Source organism: Typopeltis vanoorti, chromosome 12, assembly GCF_054136105.1.
Source record: "Typopeltis vanoorti isolate ZY-2024b chromosome 12, IOZ_Tvanoo_1.0, whole genome shotgun sequence".
Classification (NCBI taxonomy): domain Eukaryota; kingdom Metazoa; phylum Arthropoda; class Arachnida; order Uropygi; family Thelyphonidae; genus Typopeltis; species Typopeltis vanoorti.
This window is the reverse complement of record NC_143560.1, coordinates 10,072,505-10,092,587: the sequence shown is the minus strand read 5'-3', so window position 1 is coordinate 10,092,587 and position 20,083 is coordinate 10,072,505. Positions and strand designations below refer to the sequence as shown.

The following is a 20,083-nucleotide window of genomic DNA, read 5'->3' as shown; positions in this document are numbered from 1 at the left end:
ACATGAGCAAGTTACTGAGGCATGACCTACCCTTCACAAAACCATGCTGTACCCTGATACAGTACCCCATTTTCATCTATCCAATCTTCTATTTTCCTCTTGACTATTTTCTCCAAGACCTTGATAACAATTCCTGTTATGCTGATTGGCCGGTAATTTTCAACAGCAGCCTTGGAACCACCTTTAGGCAGCGGAACTATTTTCCCCTCTTTCCACCCCGTTTGGACTGACCCAGACCCGAGGCTCAAATTAAACAAAATGGTCAAGGACACTGACAATTCTTTAGCTGTTTCACGTACGACACGAGCTGGTATACCAACCAATCCCACAGGTGCATTGACATTGAGATTCTGTAATAGACTAGTTACCTCTACTTCATTCATCACAATTCCAGTATAAGCTGTTGGTTCTCCAAATACTGCAATGTCACCACCTGGATGATATACTCTTGCAAAGTGCTCGCTCAGTAATTCCACTATATCGACTGATTCGGTTATCTCCCTACCCTCAGCATTTTTTAAATCATTCTGCCATGAACATTTTTCCTTTACTTGCAACATATTGAAAAAACTGTTTGGGATTCTTTTTAGCCTGCATGGCCAATTTTCTTTCGTAATCCACTTTTGCTTTTCTTACCACCCTTGTTACTTTACTGGCCTGAGCTTTATACTGTTCCTGCACCTGCTGGTTACCTTTCTCCTTAAATTCCATCCACAATTTTTTCTTTTTTTGCAGCTGAAGCTTAACAGTGTTATTCATCCATTTAACCCCTACTTGATTTATTATTTGGACACTTGGTATACAGTCAACCATTACCTCCAGCAAACCCTTCTTAACCACCTCCCATGCACTATCAACATCCAGCCCTTGCAGTTTTACATGCCATGGCACTGAGCCAAGCACACTCCTAAGCTTGTCATACTTACTAGCCTGGTAATTCCACATGTATCCTGTCTTAATTGTAAATTCCACTCCTTTAGCCACCTCCCAAGTCATGACCTTATGATCACTCTCACCAATTGGTGGCAACATGGTCATGTTCGTTACAGCCACATTCTCAGATGCACTTACTAGGTCAAGCACTCTCTTCCCCCTAATATTTTCCACTACATGCTGTTGCAGATAGTTGTTCCTTAATAACCGCATAAAATCCAATTCCTTCCTCCCATGTGCCCTCTCCTCCTTCCAGTCAATGTTACCATAATTGAAATCACCCATAATAATTACCCTCCTTCTACTCATCTCTTCTATTTGCCAATGCATACTATACCCACCATCTATTCCATCACCTGGTTTATAGCAGCACCCAATTGTATATTTTGTTCTGCTAGCCTCTATCTCACACCAAATAGCCTCAAATGTGCTCTTTTCTCTATCCTGCAGTTCATCTTCTATACTCCTTGGCTGCAACTCATCAGCTATCATCAGTAACACCCCCCCCCTTTTTATTCTCCCTGTCACTCCTGAACACGCTATACCCGTCGCATTCAATCCCACTAGCTTTATTAGCTTCTGTCAGCCATGTTTTATTAATACCAACATCCTGTGGCCTGGAAGTGCCAACCAAGGCCAAAAACTCTTCCTTCTTGTTCCTAATACTCCTGGCATTAGTGTACATGAATTGCAGAAGCCTGTTAGTCTCATCCCTACTTTGATGCCTTATACTAACTATCCCATTCTGATTTGTTGTCCTTCGTACTCACTCAGGCATATTATACTCATTCATACTGAACTGCCTCCCTACAGTCTGCATATCTACTCCCCCCCCCTTAATAAATCTAGTTTCCCTGAGTCTGTACACCCACTTCTACTTCATTCTTCAACCCTCCTTCTACTCATCTCTTCTATTTGCCAATGCATACTATACCCACCATCTATTCCATCACCTGGTTTATAGCAGCACCCAATTGTATATTTTGTTCTGCTAGCCTCTATCTCACACCAAATAGCCTCAAATGTGCTCTTTTCTCTATCCTGCAGTTCATCTTCTATACTCCTTGGCTGCAACTCATCAGCTATCATCAGTAACACCCCCCCCCCTTTTTATTCTCCCTGTCACTCCTGAACACGCTATACCCGTCGCATTCAATCCCACTAGCTTTATTAGCTTCTGTCAGCCATGTTTTATTAATACCAACATCCTGTGGCCTGGAAGTGCCAACCAAGGCCAAAAACTCTTCCTTCTTGTTCCTAATACTCCTGGCATTAGTGTACATGAATTGCAGAAGCCTGTTAGTCTCATCCCTACTTTGATGCCTTATACTAACTATCCCATTCTGATTTGTTGTCCTTCGTACTCACTCAGGCATATTATACTCATTCATACTGAACTGCCTCCCTACAGTCTGCATATCTACTCCCCCCCCTTAATAAATCTAGTTTCCCTGAGTCTGTACACCCACTTCTACTTCATTCTTCAACACTTTTTGAAGCCTCCGTATATCAAATCCATTCAAATGTAATCCATCCATCTTATATAAATCCTTTCGCCCATCGAACTCACTCCACACATCCACAAATTCCACACCACTCTCCATGCATAACCAATGCATAAAGTCATTGGCAATTACGGCCCTCCTTGTAAACACTTCACTGTCATACCGTGGTAAATACTCGCCATCCTAACTCTCACTCTTCTCTTTTGCTACCTCAAATAATTCCCTCACATCCTCTATCATTTCCATTTTGTCTTCTTTCAAATCATTTATTTCTACCACGAGTATCATTTCTTTCACCCTCTGTTTTTGCACTCGAATGGACTCGCTGACGTCCTTTATGTTCGCACCCTGTTGGACGATTTCATCAAACTCGCAACTATCACACCTCTTAATAACGTATCTCCGTACAGCACTTGCTCCTTCATTTTATTTATGTTTACGAACATTCTCTTATTTTTCGTAACAGACTTTTGCGGTTTATTAGTCGGTACATTCGGTACACATTTTTGCATACACTCCAGTTGCCGCTTTGCTCTGTGTATCGCTCCACTCAACCATGCGATTTCACTACTTTTATTATTATTATTCCTGGAAACTCCAAGGAGTCTACAGACTCATTGAGGGAGGCCTTAACATCATGTCAAGAACAACTATTCGACATTCGCACAGAATCTATCATACCTCGCCTTGAACTCATTCACGGTCGTAGCACCCACTACAGACTCTGGCAGCTTATTCCACTCATTCATCACTCTCCACGTAAAAAACCTAGCTCTAACGTCCCTGCTAACTATATTCTTGCCCAGCTTCCATGTATTGCCCCTAGTCCTCCCACCACCAGTCCTATTCTCAAAAATATCATCTGGATTAATCTTATAGAACCCCTTCAATAATTTGAATGTCTCAATCATATCACCCCTTTTTCGCCTATCAACCAATTTTTGCAACCCACAAATTTTCAACCTGTTCTCGTAAGGTTCATTCCACAGACCTGCTATTATCTTGGTCACTCATCTCTGGATCCTCTCCACCTCCTTTCCATCAAGAAGAAACCCTGGCGCCCATATCTGGGCACAGATATGGGCGCCAGGATACTTGCAGGGTACTTGCGATGTACTTGCATGTATCTCACCATTTTCATTATCATTTAAATCATCCATTCGTTCTGTATTTCTACCTTCATTTACACTTTCAACGATGCTCTCACACCTATCTGGTACTACCTTGCAATTCCTTATCACATCACTATTTTCTATATTCTGACTTTCTTTAACAATATTACTCTCGCCACCCAAAACATGCTTTAGATCCTCATTCTCCTTATACTTTCTGCACATATTAACTCCACTATCACCATCTAACCAGACTCCAACTGCTCTTCGCAAAGCATACATCTCACAGATAGCACATTGCATAAACTCTTTTATATCAAAACTTTTAAACAAACATGGCGACCTGGCCGCCATTTTTTTTAATTGGTGGTATATGGATGCTATCTTATCTTAAAAATAATAATTACAATAACACAGAAAACACACAAAAATCGCACAGATACACTAAGAAACGAAAATCAAACAATACTGCGTAAAATTCTAGTAAAATTGCCAATGATAACATAAAATACCACTGATCTTTTCAGTAGCTCTCGACAAGCCAACGATCACATCAGTGCAACACCTACCGACCATGAATTATATATACAGTATAAAAATATTCAGTACATATGTTTCAAATCTGGCAACTCTGAGTACAAGGTAAGCAAACTGAACATATAATCAAATTTACAGTAAGTATCGGTGCAAGGTTACATAATTTCCTAATTAGTAATCGTGCATGCTCATATCGGTGCAAGGTTACATAATTTCCTAATTGGTAATCGTGCACGCTCATTTTCTCACCTGTATGAGGGTAATATTAGGTAGTTTATCTTGCATGCTGAAACAGATAATAAACAGATTGTGTTAACATGTGTAACGAATACATATAAAATATATATGTTTATATGTATTTATTACAAATATAAAATGTATGTATAGTAATATTAATTTAATAATAAAATTTACATTTTTAAATTGAAATCTCTGAGCTTGAGAGAGAGAGAGATTACTCCTATGAATAACTAAATGGAATGAAAGAGGAGAAAGAGAAGTTGATTTTGAATGATAGAGGAGGGGAGAATGGACACAGTCACAGTCAGAGAGAGGAAATGCGAAGGAGTGCTGGAACCAGGGATAGAGTGATGCCAGGACAGCAAATAAGTAGGGGGAACACAGAGAGAAAGGGTTAGAAGAGAGAGAGAGAGAGAGAGTGAGGGATGCAGGTGAGCAATCAAGGAACAGAATGGTTAGAGGTGTGATGTATGGAGACTCGATGATCTCAGATGTGCAAGATAGGATGCCAGAGATGTGTTTGCCTGGAGGGATGATAGAAAATGTGGCTATGGCGATTAAGAGGGGGTGAAAGAATGGATAAAATTATTGTGATGGAGGGCACGAATGACTTGAGAAGCAATGTAAATCTGGCAGTGAGAGATCTGAGATACTTGCTTGAGGTTGTGCAAAAAAAAACACAGAGAGGAAAGATTGTGTTTGTTGCCCAGGTATGATAGTGACGAGTTGAGCAGAAGAGCAGTAATACTGAATAGCATCATAGCCAGAATGTGTCAGAAGAGAGGATTGGAATATGTGGTTGCTTGGAGGGGGTTTCAGGACAGAAAGGACTTGTATGCGAGAGATTGCTTGCATTTGAATGAGGAAGGACATAGACATCTGGAGAGATTGCTGTTTTCTGAATGAGGCAGTGTGTCAATGCAGGGAAACTAGAATTCCCAGGGTGGATGGTAGCAGGGGTGGCCTCTTGTGGAAATAGGTGCTTGGGAGAAGGGGAACGACATCAGGTAACACTGAGTCCAGTGGGGGTTGAGAGGGGACAACGATAGCTATAGAAGCAGTGACATTTTTATGCTCTATACTAATGCCACGAGTGGCATTAGTATAGAGCATAAAATAAAGGTGATGAATTGGTGGAGCTGATATTGCCAGCCTGGCCAAAGATTATTGGGATTTCTGAGACATGGTTGACAGAGGATGATATAATAACAGGAATTGAAGTGGCAGGGTACTTCATTTTTTGGCAGGATAGGAAAGGAACATGTGGTTGTAGAGCACTGCTTAAGTACTGTTTCTTCACTCTTAGAGATGTCTTAGAGGACATCTATAAGAGTGAAGGCTTTGGAAGGCAGTGACACTAATGGAACAAGAGGTTCCAGAGTTTTGAATTTGGTCATAGCATCAGAAGAGCTGATTATAAGTGAGATGACATCTCTCCCACCAGTTGGAGAGAGTGACCATGTGGTTTTTGACTTGTAAGATGAATAGACATGCAGGTGTATCAAATAAAAGGGAACGTATGTGGAATTGTAAGGTAGGTAATTATGATAGTCATAGGTATCAACTAGGGACAGTTCCATGGAGAGCAGAATTGGAAGGCCAGGATATCATCAGCGCTTAGGCATTTGTGAAAGGATATTTTGGCAGCAATATTAAGCTGTATTCTACGAGTGAAGAAGCAGACACAACTTGGTGTAAAGTGGATGACAAACAATATTAAACAGGAACTGCAGTTGAAAAAGAGATTATGGAAGAGATATAAGGAGAGAGGTGGAGGGCAGATACACGAAGAATATAAGATGCAGACCAGGAGAGTGATTAGTATGGTGAGGAAGGCAAAACTGGAATATGAGAAGAGATTGGCACTAAGATCCAAAGAAAATCCTAGGGAATTTTTTAGCTATGTGGCCAGTAGGAGAAGAAATGATTGTGGAAGAATGACATTGTGGTAGGATAAAAATGGGAATAGAGTGACTGATGCAGACGACATAGTGGAGTTGTTCAATGAGCACTTTATTGGAGTATTTCATGCTGAAGAAGAAGGTTTTAATACTAGAGGGATAAGGCACGTTCAGGGTTTAGAGGTTCAGAGGAGAGTGTGTTCCAAATACTGAGTACTCTGGATACCAGTAAAACTGTGGGACTGGATGATATTTTGCCACGGGTTTTGAGAGAATTTCCTAAAGAACTGACAGCTCCATTGACCTGGCTCTTCAATAAAACTCTGGCTGTGGGAAAGGTACTCAAGAAATGGAAGGAAGTTAAGATAGTGGCATTGCACAAGTGTGGTAGCAGACTGGAAGTGTCTAATTATAGGCCAGTTTGTGTGTCATCAGTAGTTGTTAATGACTTGGAGAAATTAGTGAGGGTCTGTATGCAGCGTTGGGCAGATGAGGGTAGTGTTATTTGTGAGAATTAACATGGATTTGTTAAGGGGTGCTCTAGCTTTAGTAATGTGATGGCCTTTTTATAGTAAAGTGACAAGAGCAGTTGATGAGTGAAAGCATATACTGCCATTTTTTTAGATTTTGCAAAGGCGTTTGACAGGGTGCCACATGATAAGCTGATATTTAAGTTGCAGCATATGGGTTTGAATGTCAGGTTAGTCAACTGGATTCAATATTGAATGTCTGATAGGTATCAGAGAGTTGTGTATGGTGGGGCAATATCAAGGAGGCAGAAGGTTACAAGTGGTGTTCCACAGGGCTCAGTACTAGGACCTGTATTGTTCAACCTTTATATCAATGACATTGCCAATGTATTGCAAGGGGATATTCAGTTGTTTGTGGATGATGTGAAGCAGGGAAGGGTTATCAATAATAGTGCAGATGTGGCAGCCCTGCAAAAGGATTTGAATAAACTAGACAGATGGGCTAATGAATGGGTTTATCATAAACTGATGCAGCAAAATTTAAAGCCTTGAAGTTTGGGAACCATCGATGGGAGGATGCATACTTGATTGGAGAAGCTATACTGGAGGATGCAGGGGAGACAAGAGATCTAGAGGTGATGACTGATAAAAATCTGAAATTCAGGGAGCATATTGCCAGAGCCCGCGCTAGGGTCTTTGACATACACATGCAATTTCTATCTAAGTGCCCCTGTAACGATCCGGGAGTGTGTGGTTCTTTTACGATAATAAAAATTTAAATTATTTGAAATTTCTTAAATAAATTTTGATTCAGAACAGCGACATGTTGGTTCGTTAAATGTAACGAACCGGAAGTGTTGACTTGGCAGGATAATCGTTAAAAACCCGTATATTCAAAAACTTCTCATAAGTTAAAGCAAATTTTGATAAAGCCACTTCACTTTAATCGTTGAATATAATGATACAAGGATTATAGCCTTCTCACCGACCCGAATCGCTAACAAAATTAAAAGGAATTTTAATTAAAGTTAAAATTTATTTGAACTAAAGTTTAAAAAATTCTTGCATTTTGCAAGTTACTAAATTCTTAGCAACTTGTAATAATTTTTATAAGTGGAACTATCTTTAATAAAAATAAAAGAAACTCAAGATAGATGAGAAAATAAGAAAAGAATTCAGAAATAATTAGAACATTTAATATAGTATTCAAAAAATGACATCTTTACAGAATAACAGAAAATAAATTAAATTACATAAATATACTTGAAATTTTTTAAATTAAAATTTTAAGGTTTTTGATTTCATATTCACAAAATTAGAAATAATGGTCTTAACATCTAATTCCGCACATATATAATTTTCAATAGCTATTAACACCAAACTAAGAAGCCTTTTTTGTGACATACTTGTTCTTAAGTAGGTTTTAATCAGTTTCAACTTGGAAAAGGAACGTTCACTGCTCGCTACACTAACAGATAAGGTTAATAGTATTCTTAAAGCAATTGAAAAGTTAGGGAAAAATAAATTATTGAACACAATAAAATTAAGAATATCGAAAGGGCTTTTGAATATTTAAATTATCTTTCCGAAAAATATTCCGGAAAGCACATAACTCGTCATATAGTTCTATTGCATTTACGTTTTTATTGTCACAGTCCTTCAAGAGAATATCTAAATTGTCACAAATTTTTCATAAAGCTTCGTTATTAATTTGTAGTAATCTATACAAGAAATTGAAATTATCATATTATGTTTTTAGTTGTTCAAAACGTTCTATTAACGAACACATTGCAATGTCTAGAAGTGTATAAAACACATTCGCTCTAAATTTATCTTCTGGCGATTGTGGCGTTTTGTAATGATGCTCGTAGTCAAATTGTTGTGTCTTCTTTCGTCGTCTAACTTCCATACCAGTTTTAAATTCTTGTTCTCCATCCATCTCTTCACTCAGTTCTTTTGCCGTTTTTAGAACTTCTTTAAAATTTGTATCTGATTGATACTCTTGTAAGAATATTTTTAAGTTTTCGATAGATTCTAAAGCAAGTGTAATGTTCATATTTTTGTCGTGAAGCATTTTACTCACAGGGTTTATTCTGTTAAGTAAATCATACCAAGTTATAATTGAGCAAATAAATTTGTAGTCCTTTATTTTAGCACATAATGTTTGTGCTTCATGCTGAGTTTCTTTATTAAAATTTTCATTATTTAAAATTCCAAAAAGTGGAATCATAAATTTCTCCTAACTGATATCGTAGATGGTGGATTGCATTAATTTTACTTTCCCATCGCGTTTCTGATGACTGTTTCAATGTTAATTTTTTTTACGAACTTTAAAAGGATTGCCCAACGTTTGTAAGAGAATGAAAAGAATTGTATATTTCTTGAATAATTTCAAAGAAACTAATTGTATCTGCATTCACTTTGGCTGCATCGTTAATGATTAAATTTAGAGTTTGAGCAGCACATGGCACATAAAAAGTTAGAGGATTTTTGTTCAAAAGCAAATTTTGGAGCCCATATTTGCCCCATTGTCATCTCCTTGGCCTCGCATGTCTTCAATGGGAATGTTCCATTTTTCCAGTTGTTCCATTATTGTTGCACATAAACCACGTCCTGTGGAATCTGATATATCTTCAAAATTTAAAAAGTTTTCCCTGATCTTGACAATTCCATTGTCACAGGAAACAAATAAATAATAATAATGGTCATTTGTTCTGTTTTACTTGCATCAGGTGTGCAGTCTAAAATTATGGAATAATATTTAGATTTTCAAATTGATAATAAAATTGTGTCCCTGATTGCATTACTTAAAGTTTCCAATATTTCATTTTGACTGTCTTTACTCAAATAGTGTACTCTGTTGTTTTGTTGTAGGGCCCTTTCAACATGATTTTCCATAACAGGATCAAACTGCCCAAACAGTTCAACTAATTTAAAAAAATTGCCATTATTTCTTTCATATAATTTATCAGATGATCTGCGAAAAGCTAAATTTCGGCTACCAAGGAATTTTATAATTTCAATCAAGCGTTCTAAAACACTCGGCCAATGTTTCTTTTCCATTTCATACATGCTCTGAGTCTGGAAATCAATAGTAGTTTTGTTTTTTTAAATTTTTATCAAATTCCTTCCATTTTAAGAAATTTTTCATGTGAGTTAAACTAGTCTCATGTCTATGTAAAGGTGTACTTACATTTCTCCAATCGTTATAACCTTCTACAAGACTCAGTGGGTGATTCAGTTGATTCAGTAGGTGCGAGTTTGCAACAAAAGCAAAAAATAGAATTTATAGTTTCGGAATAAATGAGCCATGTTCTTGGCACGAGCTCCCGTTTTCCATTTTTCTATTATAATACGTGTTGCCAAATTTGCGGCCACATGTATCTCTGGGATATATTATATTTTTATTTTGAACAGGCCCCATTACAATTAAAACAACTCGTAATTTTTCATCAGTATTTCCCCATTCACCTGGATCTTCTAAATTCATAGATACTAACAATGTGTTAGTTTCGTAGTCAACTACAACTAAATCTTGTTGTAGTTGACTAAATCCTGACTATTTTTCACTTAAATCATGTTCAATTATCTTGTTCAATAGTTGCAATAGTACCTTCATGCAAACTGGATGATGTGCACAGTTCTTCAACTCTGATTTCTGATGTATCGTGTTGGTTACAATCTGCACCAGAATATTTTAATATTTTAACAATTTATTAAGAGCCCCAGTTTATTTCTTAATATCTGCTTCTTTTGCAGCATGACGCTTATGATTTTGTGCACCGGGTAACTTTTTTTAAAATTTTTGTTTCCATTTCTATTTTATACCCACAAGAAATTATTACACAACACGACACAGAGATGAAATAATAGTCCGCACTGCGCTACTGTCAGTAGCCTTCTGAGATGCGTACCATATAACTGGTTAACTAGCAACAAATGTTTTGTATGAAAATTCGTTTCTGCGCATAAAAACTGTTCACCGTTTCACTTTGGGTAGACTGCAGTAGACACAACATTCTGCAGGCAAGCATTTAGCCTGCTCTAGCTGCAAAATTGTAAACAGCAATATACATCATTTTTTTTTTCAATTTTTATTCAGTGTATATGGCCTCATTTATTTTATTATTGATCATTCTAAGAATTTTTTTGTTTTTATGATAAAAATTTTGTTTCTTAAAAATTAACTTATGAACAGTTCCCTGGCAGTGGCGCTCCCATCGTAGCGGCGCTCGCATGAACTGCATGCTCTGCATGCCTGCTTCTGCCGGCCCTGCATATTGCAAAGGTGGTGAAGGTAACTCAGAGGATTGCTGCAATACTGAGAAGAATGCTGACCTGCAGAGATAAAAGAGTTATCATTCCGTTGTGTAAGACCCTGATCAGACCACACTAAGACTATTGTTCTCAGGTTTGGTCCCCAGGATTTGAAGGGGGATAAATTAACTGTGGAAAGGGTACAAAGGCGGATAACAAAGATGGTTTCAGCCTCCTTTCGTAACTTAAAGGAGTTACGAAAGGAGGCTGTGAGCAGGAGGGTGAGGAGTGGTTTATTTGCATGTAGGGTGGTTGAACTGTGGAATGCATTTCCTGAGAGAGTGGTTAGAACAGGAACGGTCAGTGGGTTCAAGTTGTATGATAGACTATGTTTCCTGAAAACGACCTCCCACGATGAGTCTTTTGACTCCATGGAGGCCTGGATAATAATAATAATAATAATGTTAATATTTGACAGATTACGTATTATCAATTTGTTCTCATAATTGACATTCCACAGTCTTGATATCAATTTTGTTTCCTGCCTTTTCTACCTGCAGAAAAAAAAAAAAAAAAGCTTCCAACACAATAAAGTTTCTTTATTTCCTCATCAGGTGACCAGTATTTATATATTTTACAAAAAAAAAAAAAAAAAAGTAGTCTTTGGAATTTTTGACTAATATTAATAAGTATTTTACCTCCTTCTGAATTTCTTCTCATTCATTGTATGAATTGAACAGCCATGTATATTTGTAATCACCATAAACTTAAAAATAATAATCATAATCAAAATCTATATAAGTTTAGGGAAGTTCATGTTATGGTGTCTACTAAAAGCATCACATCTGTTCCTTCGTGGTTAATCTCAATTGCCTGCCATTATCAAGTGAATTGCAACAAAGAGCCAAGAGGCTATTTTTCCGGTGGCGTAAATTAAATTAAGGGGATAATAAATCCCTCATTATTTTAAAGCTGGATACGAAACTCAGAGATTGAAATCTAATCTAAGAGTTTCATGCTGAAGAACTATCAGCAAGTCCAAGCGTAAGTCAACACCTGGGTAGTACACCCGGGTAGTATCCGGCTTTAAAATAATGAGGGATTTATTATCCCCTTAACTTAATGAAGTGAATTGGTTTCATGTACACATAATTAATGCAATGATAGGGAAGTTAATCCTATTTACATACTCTTCTATGCTGGTCAGTTGTTTTGTGAAATCAGACTGGCTTTGTGAGATTAAAAAAGTCATGTTTCCAGAAGGGGGAAAAAACTTACCAGCTTCACATGAGGCTGACTACCTCTCACTTGCAGCTGAAAATAACTTATCAGGTTCCTTGAGCTCTACATGAAATTTGAAACAAGATCTTAGGCGGTAAAATGAGTAGAGTGATTGAGGCATTGAATATGAGGCGGGAACGAGCAAAAGAGTTAATTGTATTAATTGGTACGAATGATTTGAGAGAGAACAACATGTCAAAATGAATGTCAGGAGACTGCTTGGAAAGATAAAGGAGAATAGTGTGACAGGAAGGGTGGTCAGTGTGTTGCCTAGGTATGATTGTGGTGAAATGAGGCGGAGAGCAAGGATTATGAATGATATTCTGGCTGAAATGTGTGAGGAGATGGGAGTACAGTTTGTTAATGTGTGGAATGAGTTTGAGGGACGAAGTGAGCTGTATGGGAGCGATGGACTGCATTTGAGTGGTTATGATGTGAGTCGCTTGGAGAGACTGCTGCTGGAAGGTAGAGAAGTGAATAGAGAGAATGAATCAGATCGAGAGGGGAGTGATGTGGAAGAGCAGGAGAGTAAGACAGGAGAGATTGAAGGAGTGGAAATGAATGTGAAAGTGAGTGGTATGAGTATAGAAAATGAGAGAATGGGTGTGCAAGAGGAGCAGGGAAACGGCGAGGCTCAGGGTGGACAGGGATACACAGCGTGAGAAAGGTGGATGCTCCAAGAGGAGGTGAGAGAATGTGTAGGCAGGAAAGTAATGGGATGATCAGGGATCAAAAGGAAACAGATGGAATTGCAAAGGGTTCTAAAATGAAGAAGCAGAAAAGGAAATGGCCCCAGTCCAGCATGGAGAGATCACATTGAGTGAGTGGTATCAGTGGAACTAGCTGTAGATCCAGAAATGAGTTGTTGTGTTTGTATACCAATGCTAGAAGTATAAGAAACAAGGCAGATGAAATGGTTGCACTAATTGCGTCTGTGCACCCAGAGATTGTCGGAATAAGTGAGACATGGTTAGATGAGGATGACATCCTGACAGGAATAGAGATGGAAAGGTATGATGTGTTTCGTGAGGATAGAAGGGGTAAAAAGGGAGGGGAAGTGCTATTGATGATAGAGAAAGAGTTATGTCCATACAAGGTAGAGATGCAAGAGGGAAATGGGGTCAGTGGTTTTGAGGCAGTATGGTGTGAGATAGAGGTGAATAGAATCAAATACTTGGTGGGATGTTGTTATAGACCTGGTAATGTGGATGGTGGTGATAGTGAAATGTATAGTCAAATAAGCCAAGCAAATAAGAAAAGGGTGATTATTATGGGTGATTTTAATTATGGCAATATAGACTGGAATGAAGAGATAGCAACTGGAAGTAAAGAAAATGAGTTTCTTGAGTTTTTGAGGGATAACTACCTCAGACAGTATGTAACAGAGGGCACAAGAGGATTAAGGGTCTTGGATTTGGTCATCTCATCGGAGGATGTAATTATCAATGAGGTATCAAATCATCCACCAATTGGTGAAAGTGATCATGAGGTGATTACTTGGGTGGTTGCCAGCAGTGCAAGGACCCCTGTGAAAAAAGGGTATATGTGGAACTACAAGGGGGGTGACTATGAAGAGCTCAGGAGCAGCTTGCAGGTGTAGCATGGAATGAGGAGTTAGCTGGAAAAGAGATCAATGCAGCTTGGGGGATTTTCAAAAAATATTTAGTGGATGCAATGTCTAAATGTATACCACGGGTGAGAAGGTTAAATAAGTTAGGTGTGAGATGGATGAATAAAGAGATTAAGCATGCAATACAGAGAAAATGGGCATTGTGGAGGCAGCATAATAGAAGTGGAAGTAACCAATTTCATGAGTTCTACAAAGACCAGGCAAGGAGAGTGACTTGGTTGGTGAGAGTAGCTAAAGAGAGGTATGAACAGCAGTTAGCTAATGAAGCTAAAAAGAATCCTAGGGAGTTCTTTCAATATGTAGCCAGCAAAAGAAAGAATGATTATGGAAGGATGACATTGATTGGAGGAAATGGTATAAAGACAGCTGTTACAGAATGTGTGGTGGAGATACTTAATGAGCAGTTCATAAAGATCTTTCAATCTTGTGAATGTGACTTCATGGAGAGATTAAGAGCAGTTGATGATGGGGAGGAGAGACTGACTGTAAGTGAGCAAGAGGTGTTTGGGGAGTTGAGTAAACTAGATGTAAATAAGGCTGTGGGACTTGATAATATATCACTGCGTATTCTGAAGGAATGTGCCAGAGAGTTGACACCTGCCTTGACATATTTTTTTAATACGAGTCTTGCACTTGGTCAAGTCCATAAAGAGTGGAAGGAGGGCAAGATTGTGCCACTTCATAAAGGAGGTGATCGAACTCAAGCATCAAACTATAGGCCTATATGTGTGTCAGGTGTTGTGGTTAAGTTGTTGGAGAAGCTTGTGAGAACTAGGATCCAGAGTTGGGTTAACAACAATGGTATAATCTTTGATGGACAGCATGGATTTGCTAAAGGGAGGTCGTGTTTTAGTAATCTACTTACTTATTACAATAAAGTGACTGCTTCCTTGGACAGAGGAGAAGGATACACAGTAATATACTTGGATTTTGCAAAAGCTTTTGATAGAGTACCTCATGATAAGTTGACAGTCAAACTAGAGCAGATGGGGTTGGATATTAGATTAGTGCATTGGATTGGAGACTGGCTATCTGATAGGTATCAACAAGTTGTGTATGGGGGTGCAATATCCAGGAAAAGGAAAGTCACTAGTGGAGTGCCTCAAGGATCTGTTTTAGGGTCATTACTATTTAACTTGTATATTAATGATATTGGCGAAGATTTGGATGGAGATATTCAGTTGTTTGCAGATGATGCAAAGTTGGGACGAACCATAAAGAGTAGTGAAGATGTTGTGGCCTTGCAAGAAGACTTGAATAAATTGAGTGCTTGGGCAAGCAAATGGGGATGTGAGTTCAATGTTGCAAAATATAAGGTTTTAAAATTTGGAAAACAAAGATGGGATGCAGAATTTATGCTTGGTGAGAATATATTGTTGGAAGTAGAGGAAATAAGAGATCTGGGAGTGATAGTGGATAAGGATCTAAAATTTAGGGGACACATCGCCAAAATTGTGAAGACAACACAAAGACTTCTGGGAATGATGAGGAGGACACTGACATGTAGAAGTAGGGAGATTCTTGTTCCATTGTATAAGGCTTTGATTAGGCCTCACATGGACTATTGTGCCCAGATTTGGTCACCTGGTTTTCAGAAGGATCAAGAGATGTTGGAAAGGGTCCAAAGGTGACTGACTAAGGTAGTCTCTGACCTCTGGAATGTCGAGTATGAGGAAAGATTGAAAAGATGTAATTTGCAGAGTCTAGTGGAGAGAAGGAAGAGGGGAGATATGATAGAGACCTACAAGTTGATAAGGGGTTGTTATAGGATCAATGGTGGAGAAGTTCTACAGAGAATAGTGGGAGATCAGGGGAGAACCAGAGGTCATACCTGGAAACTGTATAAAGAGGGTGTGAGTAGGGGAGTGAGAGGCAGGTTTTTTTCATGCAGAGTTGTGAATGATTGGAATGCCTTGCCTGAGAGTGTGGTGGCTGCAGGGAATTTGAATGTATTTAAGACCCGGTATGATGAGATGTGTGTGAGATAAAAGGACCTCCTAGATGAGTCTTTGACTCCATGAGGTCTTGTTTAATAATAATAATAATAATAATAATAATAATAATCTTTCCAACACCTAAAGTCATTATCACCACTGAGCTATTGAAACTACTAAAAAAACATATTTTCCTGTTTTTTACCCCCCTTCATATGTAACTATAATCAGAACTTTAAGTGATCATATGTTATTAATTATGATATAAATTTATTGGGTCCCTAGTATTTGTTAAGTGAGATGGCCACTACAAGTAAGTACAGGAAATGGACATGATACCACTTTGCTTTTATGATGTTTGCTGGCTTATTAACCTTTGAAAGTTTCTGGTTTGGTTGTCAAGTTGATAGCTACTCTGCATTCCAACTATGAGGCATGGATTTTTGTGAATGTGTTTATTTCATTTTAATTTATTACTTGGTGTTGGATCACCACCCTGCTTATTGAAGGTCGGAACTTATTTGAAAAAGTTTATTATTTAACCTTCACCCTATCCATGGTACTAGTAATACCATACATTTACAATCTTTCATGGATGAGATTCACTTACAAAAAAAAAAAAAAAAAGACTGGCATTTTATGAATTTAGACTGATGTTATATAATTTACTGTAGATGTTTGAAGTACAGTTGGTTGTTTAATTTACTCCATTCTTTACTGCCACTTATATTTTGTCCTTTCTAGAAGGGAATGCTTCAAACTCCAGAGGAGGATTACTTGATCGAACCTGTTAAAAACCAAACAAAGACTGGTTCTCAGCATTTCCATAGAGTGTATAAAAGGTCAGCTTTTATCTCATATTCACACAAGAAGCAGGAAGGGATTTGTGGAAATCAGGGTATGTTGTTAAATTATGTTATTATTGTAATTTAATTTAATTTTTTTTTTAACTGTTGGACATTTCATCTGCTTGTTTCTGTAATAACTAAATTTTTGTCAAATGGGTATTAGTAATGCTCATATGTTTCTGTCTGCTTGCATCAGAGGGCAGAATGTGAGAATTACTCTAATTTTGAAAATTCAATCATAGTGCATTGTCTGCACTGAACATAGATTTTTAATTATGTTTTCCCTTTACTCAGAGCTGTTGAATTCACTTTAGAAAAACAAAGAGATTTTATCATGTTTATCACTTCAGAGAAAGCGCAGTCCACTGCACTTCATGGCTCTGAGTACAGAGAAAATATAATTAAAAACTAACCATTCAGTGGCTATGAGTGATCATTTATTAGTAACAATAGCTATGAGCTACTCACAATTTATTATTATTATTATTATTTTGGTAACCTCCATGGAGTCTGTTGACTCCATGGAGACAGACTCCATGAGCTTTGAATTTATTTATATTACCTATATTCACAATGCACTCTGGCGATGCATTCCTCTCATCAACACCTCTCTATGCAAAAAATTTACTCCTCACACCCTTCCTCACCACATCTTTATATAACTTCCTTAATCTGATAAAATCTTTTAAACTAAGTAGACAATCTCTATCATATCTCCTCTTTTCCTCATATCACCAACCTCTGTAATCCATCTTCTCTCGAGCAGTCTTCATAATCAACACTCCAGAGTCCTGATTACATTTCAGTTATTTGTCTTTGGTCCCTCACTACTGTTTCCACATCACAAAGAAACTAGGTGACCAAATCTGAGCAAAATAGTCTGTATGTTGTCTGAACAATGCCTTATATAAAGCCACCTTATAAAGCCTTTATACCTTTATACCTTTATACCTTATAAAGCCACAACAACCTCCTTATTCCTACATATCAACATACTTCTTATAATAGCAGTAATACGATGTGCAGTCATTGCAACACATGCAATGTGACCTTGGAACTTTAGTCCATTGTCTACCATCACCCCAAGATCCCAAATCTCATCCACTTCCTGAAATACAGCTCCACCAGAACAGTACATAGCCATATATTGCTGTATCTCAAAGTGTAACACCTTGCATTTATTAATATTAAAACTGCAACTGAACTCATTTGTACAAGTTAAAAGTATATTCAAATCTTAATGTAGAGAATTAACATTGGCACTACTCCTGATAATTCTACCTAACTTTGCATCATCGACAAACATTTGAAGATCTCCAGTCAATCCACATGAAATATCATTAATAAATAAGTTAAACAGTTGAGGCCTAAAAACAGAACCCTGAAGCATGCCATTGGTCACATTCATTTTCTGAGATACTGCTCCATCATACACAACTTTTTGGTATCATTTAGAGTGCCAATCTCTAATCCATCTAACCGATGTACGGTACTACCTATTCCTATCCTCTTCAACTTATACACCAACTTATCATGTGGTACTCTATCAAATACTTCTGCAAAGTCTAAGAATATCACTGTAAATGACTCTCCTTTATCCAAGACAAGCAGAATGCTAAAACAAAACCTGTCCATCACAAACCCATGCTGCCCATCATAGAATGATAGAGAATCTTATGTTGATCAATCCAATCCCATATTCTATTTCTAACCAATTTTTATGATACTCTGATCAAAACTGCAGGTATACAGACCAGACTCTAACTGGAAACTTCTGTTCTCGAACCATCCTTTTGAAGAGGTATTATTTTGCCTTCTTCCCATGTAAAACTCTCATTAAATAATCAGGACAAGGGCATGGTTAACTTTTTTGTCATCATCATCATCATCATCATCATCAAATTCCTGCCATGTACCCTCAAGGGGTGTACAGGATATGATAGTACTACATGAAAAAAATTACATCATTACTAACTTCCTATCTACAATTTTCCTCCAAATCAGTCTTTTACTTGTCAAGGCTTCAACATTATCAGATCTTATATTTCTATCATCTAAGGCACTTTGTACCGTATCAATCCACCTATATCTTGGTCTTCCTCTGGGTCGTTTTCCTGCCAACCTGGCAGAGAACACTTGTTTTGCTAATCTTTCTTCACCCATTCTGTTTAAGTGCCCATACCACCTGAGATTAGCTCTGCTAACACATTCTTGGATGTTGACAATGTCAAGTTCTTTCCTAATATCCTCATTTTTAATATGATACTGCCATTGATGCCATCTGTTCACACCTATAATCTTTCTCAGGGCTCTCATATCTGCGGTCTCTAGTCTTTGGTCAAGTGCTTTACTTCTGACCCAGCTCTCAGATCCATAAGTTAAAACTGGTTTGAACACTGTCTTGTATACAGCTAATTTAGTGTTCTACTAATTTCTCTCTTATTCCATATAAATTTATTCAATTGACTTCCTACCATACCAGCTTTGCTGATTCCGTTGTCTATTTCTATATTTAATTTACCATCTTCAGTAAAAATCTTGCCTAAGTAGCTGAAATGTTTCACTTGTTCCACAGGTTCTCCAACACAGTTGACATTTTCAATGATTCTGCCTATTTTCATTGTCTTTGTCTTTTTATTGCTGACCTTCATGCCATATCTGTTACAACAGTTATTCAATTTAGTCAGAGAATCTTGCTGACTTGTAGCGGATTTATTTAGAAGTATAACATCATCTGCAAAAAGCAAAGAGCTGACATTAACATCTCCAATTTTGATATCATGTTTAATACCACTTTCCTTCATAATGTGATCCATATAGATAATGAATAACAGAGGGGATAATGTACATCCTTGTTTCACACCAGATTTAACATTAAACCATCTTCCTGTACTTCCTTCAATTCTAACTGCTGACTTACAACTCAAATATAAACTATGTATTGCTTGATATAATGGCCCATTGACACCATATAACTGTAGCGTATTGAATAGCTTCTCTCTTGGCACCTTGTCATATGCCTTTTCCAAATCGAAAAAACTTAAATACAGATCTTTGTTATATTCCCATGCTTTCTCGACTATTTGTCGTAAGGTGAAAATCTGATCCTTGACAGCCTCTATTTGGCCTGAATACAGCTTGTTCTTCACCAAGCTTTTCTTCCACAATTCTTCTCAACCGTTTCTCAAGTATACTTGCATAGATCTTGCCAGGAACACTGAGTAGGGAAATACCTCTATAATTATCACGTTCAGTTTTATTTCCCTTTTTATATATGGGTACTATGAGAGCTCTACTCCAATCATTGGGAATTCGTCCCTCTGTCCAGGCTTTCTGAACTATGCAGTGCAGCCACTGTAAGACTTTTATACCACCATACTTCAGCATTTCAAGTCGAATTTCATCTACTCCTGCTGCCTTTCCACATTTCAAGCC

General features: G+C 37.7%; 1 protein-coding gene across 1 annotated transcript in view; it reads left to right on the top strand.

The window, feature by feature from the left end:
- The window catches only part of LOC150100575 (A disintegrin and metalloproteinase with thrombospondin motifs 6-like), a 563,262-nt gene that overhangs the window by 103,820 nt on the left and 439,359 nt on the right, over positions 1–20,083 (top strand). The window contains exon 3 of the mRNA XM_090402125.1: positions 16,545–16,698. Coding sequence (XP_090258251.1) covers positions 16,545–16,698 — 154 coding nt within the window. The remainder of the gene's footprint in view (positions 1–16,544; positions 16,699–20,083) is intronic.